The 10,023-nt window shown below is 38.5% G+C and overlaps 1 protein-coding gene across 1 annotated transcript; it reads right to left on the reverse strand.

Moving 5' to 3' along the window:
• Positions 1-4,060: 4,060 nt before the first annotated feature.
• Positions 4,061-9,728, reverse strand: LOC104224335 (B3 domain-containing protein LOC_Os12g40080-like). The gene is made up of 5 exons (XM_009775956.2): positions 9,495-9,728; positions 9,205-9,383; positions 8,716-9,099; positions 8,392-8,583; positions 4,061-4,408 (listed from the first exon to the last, which is right to left on the reverse strand). Exons 2-5 carry the CDS (start codon positions 9,238-9,240, stop codon positions 4,325-4,327), a joined length of 696 nt encoding a protein of 231 aa, XP_009774258.2. The 5' UTR covers positions 9,241-9,383; positions 9,495-9,728; the 3' UTR covers positions 4,061-4,324.
• Positions 9,729-10,023: the final 295 nt, after the last annotated feature.

Consider the following 10,023-nt stretch of genomic DNA (forward strand, 5'->3'; position numbering starts at 1 on the left):
CTAACTTCATCAACTTAAAATTTAACAACCTCCATTCTACAGGCGGGCTCCTGACTTCTTCAACTTAAAATTTAACAACCTCCATTCTACAGGAGGTCTCCTGACTTCTTCGACTTAAAAATAACAACCTCCGTTCTAGAGGCGGGCTCTTGACTTCTTCAACTTTTAAAATAAACAACCTCCGTTCTACAGGCGGGCTCCTGACTTCATCAACTTAAAATTTAACAACCTCCATTCTACAGGCGGGCTCCTGACTTCTTCGACTTAAAATTATAACAACCTCCGTTCTACAGGCGGGCTCCTGACTTCATCAACTTAAAATTTAACAACCTCCATTCTACAGGCGGGCTCCTGACTTCTTCGACTTAAAATTATAACAACCTCCGTTCTATAGGCGGACTCCTGACTTCTTCGACTTAAAATTATAACAACCTCCGTTCTACAGGCGGGCTCCTGACTTCTCCAACTTAAAATATAACAACCTCCGTTCTACAGGCGGGCTCCTGACTTCTTCGACTTAAAATTATAACAACCTCCGTTCTATAGGCGGGCTCCTGACTTCATCAACTTAAAATTTAACAACCTCCATTCTACAGGCGGGCTCCTGGCTTCTCCAACTTAAAATATAACAACCTCCGTTCTACAGGCGGGCTCCTGACTTCTTCAACTTAAAACATAAACAACCTCCGTTCTACAGGCGGGCTCCTGACTCCACTTAAAATTTAACAACCTCCATTCTCCAGGCGGGCTCCTGACTCCAACTTAAAATTTAACAACCTCCATTCTATAGGCGGGCTCCTGACTCCAACTTAAAATTTAACAACCTCCATTCTACAGGCGGGCTCCTGACTTCATCAGCAATTACTTCCCTCAAACTGGTGTATTCACTTCTCTGAAACCTGCCGGGGATAACACTGCTGAGGAATTATCTTCCTTCTTTAAGACTAGTTACTTTCCTCCTTTTAACAATGGTGGGGATGATACTGATTCAAAGACCACTACCCTTAAAACTTGGGTTATCTTGCTTCTTCCAAGATTGCTTTCTTTAAAACTTGTATTGCCTTCTCCCGTAAACTGTTGGGGATTCCACTTCCTTCAAAACTTGTGTTATCTTCCATCTTCCCCAAGTGGGTATCTGATTTCAAGAAAATTTTCGCAATGAGAGAAAATTTTCTGCCCTAGTTTGATAATCTTCTTTGTGGCCATGTCTTCCCGCTGTCAATAACATTTCCTTTCCCTGCTTCAAATCAAAGAAAAATTTGTTAGTTTAAAACGTGGTGAGTGGTCGTGTCACTCCTGTTGGGGATGGTTTTTCCCTTTTTCCTTTCCCTGCTTTGCGTTTTATTACAAAACTTGCTGGGGATGATATTCCTGCCGGGGATGGTTTTTCTTTTCTCTTCCTTCCCCGCTCAGTGTTGTCCGATCATCGCGTAACTTGGTCGATAATCTGTCGGAGTTGTTCCTGCATCTCGCAAATCTGCTGGGGATCCTCTTGGAATTTGATCCATAACTTTTCAAATGTTGTTTTTTCTGTTTTTCTCCAACTTCCCCTGGAAATTTGGTCCTCTTGGAATCTAGACCCATTCATCATTTGGTCTTGCGACAAACTTCTTTTCGCTTTGTCGCCTTATCTTTGGCCTGTCCTATTCGCATTTTGCTTTGCACCGTTTTGACAACTGGTAGTAAGCTCTGAAAAATCTTTCTCAAAACAAACTGCTGGAGGAAAAATTCTTAAAACAAAAGAAATGAAAAGTGATGATTTCAAAAGATGGAAAAAGAAGAAGTCTTTCCGAACGAATGCTGGGGAGAAGAAAAGGAAAAGGACTTATCTGAATGATATAACCGATCCCAACGATCATGTCGTGCATTCCGGATTAATCAACCCAGTCTATTTGTATCAATCAATCTTTCTGGTGGCCTCATTTCGCTGGGGGATATGCAGGCGCCGAACTTTTTTTTCCAAATCAACACTTTTGCATTGCTTGATGCCTCGACGGATCCTTTCCGCCAATCTTATCTTGTCGCCTCATAGTGCCCTTCGAAGGGTTTTCACTAATAAGACTCTCTCATTTCTCTCAACTCCCGTCGCCTTCTGGTGCCTATGAAGGTTTTCACCATAAGACTCTCTCATTTTGTTTCTCTCAGCTTTCGTCGCCTTACGGTGCCTGTGAAGGTTTTCACCATAAGACTCTCTCATTTTATTTTCTCTTTCTCAGCTGGGGATTGGAGTGTTACCGATAAGATTCTCTCTACTGGGGATTCCTTTGGCTATCAATTCCGTCGGCTCATAATCCTCTTTCAGTCGGGGATCAGTGTGTTATTCTCGGCTTTCATTTGCCTGCTCGGCATCTCTCAGATACTGATCGGGAGGTCTCTAGAAAGCGTGTCCCAAGTCTTTGTGTGTGGGTCTTTGGGAACCGAAAGTTTCACTGGATACCAAATCCATCTAGGAATTGCCACCGCCGAAGAACAAAACAGAAGTAATGAGTCTGTTGGGAAGGTTGAATTATATCAGCAGGTTCATCGCTCAACTCACGGCGACTTGTGAACCCATTTTTCGGCTACTGAAGAAAGATGATGCGGTAGAATGGACGGCAGAATGTCAAGAAGCCTTCGACCAAATCAAGGGGTATCTATCAAACCCACCTGTGTTGGTCCCACCTGAACCAGGAAGACCGTTGATTCTCCATCTAACGGTACTGGAGAATTCATTTGGTTGCGTACTGGGGCAACATGATATCATAGGAAGGAAGGAGCAAGCCATCTATTATCTCAGTAAGAAGTTTACGGTCAGCTGCGATCCTGGGAAGTGGAAGGTCCTCGCCTTCAGAAATTTTATCCACTGAAACTGCGTCGAAAACCTGGTACATAGGGTCGAGCCCGAACGGTCCCGGGAGAGTACCCAAAGATATGAGCAAAACCCGGGAGGTCGGACGAAGTTGATCCCGGGGCCAACCCCGAAATAATAAAAAGGCTTGAGGAATTGACGAAGCGGGTGGAATCAGGGGAGAAGAAAATTAAGGCTAACGATAAAAAGGTGGAGACTAATAACTCCAGAGTCGATCAAATCAAGGGAGGATTCTAAGAAGTTTATCCAAAAGTCTTTCCCTCGGAGCGCTGCACCGAAGCCGATATCGAAGAGATTTCGTATGCCCAACATTCCAAAATTCAACGGAACGACAGATCTCAACGAGCATGTGACCTCCTACACATGCGTCATTAAGGGAAACGACTTGGAAGATGACGAAATCGAGTCGGTTTTGTTAAAGAAGTTTGGGGAAACTCTGTCAAAAGGAGCAATGATATGGTATCACAACTTACTCCCAAATTTTATCGATTCGTTTGCTATGCTTGCATATGCTTTTGTGAAGGCTCATGAAGGGGCCATCAAGGTCGAGACTAGGAAATCGGACATTTTCAAAGAAAAACAAAGAGATAACGAAATACTCAGGGAATTCGTATCGAGTTTTCAGATGGAACGAATAGATCTATCCCCAGTTGCTAATGATTGGACCGTTCAAGCATTCACTCAAGGACTTAACCTTCGAAGCTCCTTGGCGTCGCTGCAGCTAAAATAAAATTTGGTGGAGTATCCGACGGTAACTTGGACCGACGTCTGTTGACGACCAATTGACCTTTTCATGATATTCAATCAACACCAGAATCTTCGGCATCTCAACAGCCTCTACCAAAGCAACCCAAGATTGGTTAACACAGGATTAGATATGATACATATTTTTTTGCTCTCTAATTGGCCAGCCTCGAACATCAATCTTCTGTCACCTTATGAACTTTCTTTTGTGTGTATATCATCTCACAGCTGTACATGTTTAGTTCCTCCATTTTGGGCCTTTTTTGGGTAGAGAAGTGAGCTCTATAGAAAAAGTTGGGAAATTCACATGATTGCCTATTTGTTACGTATATGTTTCTTTTGTAACAAACCTGGGATATTGAAATTTGACGCTATGATATTGCCTTCTTAGCAACCAAATCTTGTTGTTAACTTCTTCCTTTTTTTTCTTTTTTTTCTTCGTGCATTTGTTTGTTTGGTTTACTCTTAGGCTGGTCTTTTTTGACTTTCACCACCAAGAGCAGAGTATAGTCTAGTGATTCTGGTGGAGTTTTTCACATTATAAGTTTGAACTGAATTCTTATTGTTTGTTTTTTTTCCTTTTTTCCGCATCTTCCAATGTAATAGAAGTAGAGAATCAGGAAGAAGAATAACAAATTTCTGTCTTGTTGCCCCCAAACTGTCAACAAGCAATAACCACATTTCCCCTTCCCTGGTTCTTTCTCTCCATTGAAGAAAATTGGAGAAAGAACACTAGCTGCCAACAAGAACATTCCCAGCTATAGTTTGCCGAAAAACTTCAACACCAAGAACATCAGCAATCATCTCTTCAATGTCCTGGTAAAAATAAAAAGCTAATATAAGCATAATTTAAAAAATACTAAGTTTGGTAGAAGAAAAGATGGAACTTGATGAATTCCGGCCTTCACGGCGGTTTTGTGCTTGTGTTTTCCTCTAAAAAATGTCCTTCTCCCTCCAAAATAGGTTTGAACTCCTTTTATACAAGTTGGGACCGTATAGAACCGAAAAATAATCTTGTCCCGAATGAAGTAGGAAAACCCCGCACCGAGCGTCCAGGCCAGCGTCGCGCTGGACCTGACGCAGAAACCAGTAACGTTTTTTTGCCTAACTTTTAATTTGCTTTCTAACAATTGACTCAATGTGCTGCTTCACGTTTTGCTCCTCCAAGTAATCAATCCACAGTTTATTATTTTTTTTTTTTGTTTTCACCTTTGTTTCTTTTTTTGTTTTGTTTCATCTCATTATTATGCCATAATTTTCCAATCATTAGATATTTATGAGCTAATTATTGCAGTGTAGAAAATACACTTCAAAATATTTATTTTGCTCCCAATTTCATTTCCAAAGTACCTACACATAAAATAAACTCAATTAAGCACATATATAGTGCAATTTAACATTAAAACACCAATATGCAAGACAAATAGTCCACTAAAAATATATAATTATAGTCAAACATCACTACCCCACACTTAAACTCTTGCTCGTCCTCGAGTAAACCAATAATTCACACTATTCTTGGGCGCTTTATATTTATACATTTGAAGCACAGTACACCAATGACAATGGTTGAAGCAACAATTAAATTCTAGCATATGCAATCACATACACTTCCCTTTACATATACTATTCTTCAAAATTATTTACACCAAAGACAACATGCTCATAATAATCCTATCCTCAAAAACCGACTCAATGTCACAATACACTCATGGCTTGAATATCCAACATCATAGAGAAGTCTAATAACGTTAAAGGTCCCTCATGAAACCATGTGCCCTCAACACAAAAGCAAAAGAATAAGTAGAATCCACACATTCAAATCAAATGCTCAAGTTTATTTTAAGGACTCACATATATCAAAGGAAATCGCTCGCTCTCCCAAAGAAGTCACATGCATGCACTTGGTACCATAGGCTTGCCCATAATGTAAATCTCTACTAATGTAGAATCACTCGATCTAAAATCAATTAGGACTTTTTCGTGGTTGTAATGTGGGCTAAAGAATGGGTAGGATATATTTAGGAATAGTGACTCAACCTCCTAAGCACTTTAACACATCACATGATAACTTAAGCGCAAATTCCTCAATCCACTTTAATTTCATAACTATAATCACCCCCAACAATGTTCCCTCTTTCTTTAAGCACTACTTCAATTTATACCCCACTAGTAAGAACAAGACAACAACTTATTCACCTATATTTTTCCTTCCTTTTTTTTTTCTTCAAATTTTTCTTTTTTTTTCTTTTCAATTCCCGCTAGTGGTGTATATTATTTTACAAAATAAGTATACCCTTCTTTCTTTCCTTGGTTCCACTCAAAAGCCACCCGACACTTAGTCCCTTCTTACTTTTTTTACCGCTCATTTCACAATTAACGTGTTTTAAAAGGTAAAAGGATAAAAAATATCAATTAAGAACAAAAGGGATATATGCTTGTAATATGGAGATGGCATGTCATTTTCAAATGATGAAAGTTATTTAAATTTGTTTTATAACTTTAGAGTTACAAAAAATAAGTTTGAGGATCATGAATGAATTTAACCCCATAGTATCGTTGTTGTACTCGTTGTCTCATTTCCAAAGGTATCAATTCCTCTCAGATAAGGTCCGTGGAGAATCTTAAGACCTTGGAATGAAATCGTACTTGGTTCAGTATGATATCTGCTGCTGCACGTAAAGGAGTGGCCAAGAATTCATCTATCAGATTTTAAATGAGTATGCCTTTACTCTTTCTACCAATACACTAACAAACTGATAAAGTATTGTTTGTTGGATATGTTCAAAGATCTTTACCATAACATTGATGGGTTTTGGGGGGGGGGGGGGGGGATTTTTTATCAACTTTCTTGCAGCATGATTTACACAATATCTCATGTTAATTTGTAACGTGTCCTCCCATTTTTCCTCCGATATTTAACACCAAAATTAGAGGTTGTTGGACGCAATTTTGAAAAAACAACGTCTTGAAATAGTAGTTGAAATTGATAGAAATTTTTTGCATCATAGTTAGGTATTTTAATCGTTGATATTTGGAAAAGTGATACTGATTCATAACAAGGATAGAAGCGTAGCAAATAATTTAAGGGGTCGTTCTGATCTCCAATAAAATCCAGCATAATTATAACAACATTAGGTTACTAATTTTCTTTTGTATCATTAATAATACATATATAAGTTATATCTATGGTGCTATTTGAATCTATGTATAATATTAGGAAAGAATGTAGAAAAAGAGTGAAGCAGTAGTAATGCATGGATTGATGACAAAATTATCTCCAATAGCAAAGAAACTTCTATTTTGTTTAATAAACACATATTTTAATTATACATTGTACTACAGTAATTATTAACACATCAAATAAGAAAAAAGTTGCAACATCCATTGTTGAAGAAGAGAAGAGAAAGCGGAATAAAGAAGGGAGAAAAAAGATACAGAATGGGGAGAGAAGGGAACCTAAAGCAAGAGAGATGAGATACTTTCAGCAGCAGAAAATATGATGAAATTGAACAATAGTCTGGATATACTAACCCGTTCAACAACATAAACATCACCTAGCTAGCACAAACTCCTTCCAACCAAAACTCAACTTAGCGTTTTCTAGAGGGTCACGTGATTGACGAGCTTTGTTCACGCTTCATGGGTAACTCATGAAGCCGCGTATGTCCTAATTGTTTAGAATACACTTCGATACTGCTTATAATAATCCAACAAAAGCAATCCTCGTGATAGTTTTATCCAAGATAATCAAACTAGATTCTGTAATCATATTCGACTTTGAGCTAATTTAGGTCTTTGCTCAGTATATCTGCATACAGAAGCTCCCAGGAGAATGGGTGGAAAAGTGTATGAACAAAAGAAACCAATAATTTATTTGAGAACTATCTCATGTAAAGGACCAATTGTGTTAGATGTTTCCATGTGTTATGCTGTAGATGGGAACATCCATTTATAAAAGCCTCGGGTTACAAAGGAAGTAGTCCAAAATCTCAGATCAGGACACTTTCTTGCAGAGACAAGTTAACTATGGAACTGTTGCTATTTCCTTCAAAGAGTTTGATCTTTAGTTCTCTGAGATTTAAGCTATTGAGTCTGTTGGGGACAACGAAAAGTCGTGAGCGCTATATTTGCACTGCTCAAGGAACATCACTGGCATTCCAATAAATTTATGTTCCTACTCGGCTCCTTCATTCTCCTCATGAGTTGTGACCGTGAATAGATTTCACAAACAAGAAACTTTATGTACAACTAGGTATCTTTCGTATTACATCCAAAATGAGTTTGCTTGTCTTCATCAATGCAGTTCAGGATCAAGTCGACCATACATATGTTTATTTAGAATCCAAAATGTTGAAATCATCAAAGTCAACCATTAGAAAGGTTCTTTAATTTCTGGAATCAACGTCTAGGTGCCCGTGGGTTAGGGTTTTGAGCCCTACTTCGGACATTAATATCCAAAACAAAATACATAAAGGAGGGGATACATGTTGCCTAACTCCTTATAACATTGGTCATAATATACTCAACTCTAAACAAGAAGTCATGAGGAAAAAGAAATATACAAGAAGTTAATACGTATTACAAAATAAGAAACTTAAGGTTTTACATGCTTCGGGTGAAAGATATTGCTTTAATTTATGTTGGGAGGAATACTCCCCTTTGCAAAAAGCAGAAAAACAAAAGGCAAATTGATCAAGTATACACTGAAGTCAGAATCTTAAACAAGTGGGACCATCTCACACACCTTCGACTGCAGGAAATATGTAGACATTGAATAAAAGTTTGGTTCTACTAACCTGTTCGAAGACACAAACATCACCTATTTTTATGCTATTGTCCTGCACAAACTTCTTCCAACCTGAATTCAACCTACCATTTTTTGTTCCAACAGTGCAATTCAAAGCCCATGATCTCTTGTTTGGAACTTGAAGCACCACATCGCTATATCTAGTGGGGAAAAATTTACTAGCAATCACCCGTGATATGGTCTGTAAAATGAATGATACTTCATCATTTAGACCAAAAGATTCATCATTTAATAGTGTCTTTGTCACAGATTAGCATTTTTTGGACATAAAAGGATGAAAACTCACTAGATCTTCATTGAGTAAGTATCTTACCAATGAAGGGCCAGAAACATATGATGGCTGCATAGGATATATGAAGAATGGATTTTCAGATGTAAAAGCTTTTGCTCTTTGATAGGCTGGAGAACATGGAACTGAAGGCTCAGGGTTGATAGACTCGTTTGTACTATCAGAAACCCCTGGAAATATGGTGACATCTATCAATAAGAGCTTAGTGTCTTTAATCACTTCGAGGACACAAACATCACCAGATTTTAACTTATTGTCCAGCACGAATGCCTTCCATCCACAAGTAATTTTAGCATTTCCCGTTCGTAAAGTGCATTTGACAGTCCAAAATCCACTTCCTGGAACACGAAGCACTAACTTGCCACGGTTCTGCATGAAATACTTCCGAGCAAATTTCAACGGTATGGACTGCCAAAAAAAATCAATTATAAATTGAGTTTAAAGTTGTGCATATGTATGGAATGAATAAAAACAGATCACATATCGAGCATTCCACAAAGTTTGAAAGCTCACCAGATTGTGTGGTCTCGTGACATAAGATGGATGCATAAAAGATATAATGAATGGGTTCTTAGATTTAAAAGCTTTTGCTCTTTGGTAGTTTTCAGCTCTCTCTTCGTCCCTCTCTGTGTCGCTCTTACTGGTAATAATGTTGGATTGTTGCTCCTGCTCCCTACAGCCTTCGCTTCTTTCTTGAAACAGATATCCAAAAGAAAAGTATTACTACCAAATTATAATGTAACACAATGACTGATATCATTCTGTTCATAGCTAATAAACCAGATTATAAGATGCATTCTTACCTAGTGAAACTACATTTCCTTGAGACTCTTCTTCCTCGATTACTTTAGTTTGAACGTTAACTGGAATATCATCCTCTGATTCCCTTTCTTGTCTTTTTCTTTTTCTCTCCTGGCCTAAGGGACCATGGCTCAGATTTTCAACAGAGTGCTCAACCACATCCGAAATATCTATGGAATCATCCGACTCAATCTCTTTTGTTGGATATTCAATTTCTGACGCACTCAAATCAAATACAGTGACATTAAAATGGGAACGAGCATTGTATCCGAACATCAAAAAGTGGCCGCAGCTTATTGAATAGAAGTCACTGAAATCTTGCCATCCAATGCCTAGACAAATTTGGCCTTCAGAATGAACAACTTCAACCTCCCATACTTCTCCACTGGGAACCTCAAGATACACAGGGTTAAGCATGTTCTTGCAATATCTGCTCGCAAAGTCTTCTGGAATCCTCTGCGCGGAAAGGAAATATGCACTCAGTTTCATACATCTCTGAATCAAGACAGTGGCAGATCTGTATAATTGGCA

Source organism: Nicotiana sylvestris, chromosome 2 (genome assembly GCF_000393655.2).
Source record: "Nicotiana sylvestris chromosome 2, ASM39365v2, whole genome shotgun sequence".
In the NCBI taxonomy this organism is placed as follows: domain Eukaryota; kingdom Viridiplantae; phylum Streptophyta; class Magnoliopsida; order Solanales; family Solanaceae; genus Nicotiana; species Nicotiana sylvestris.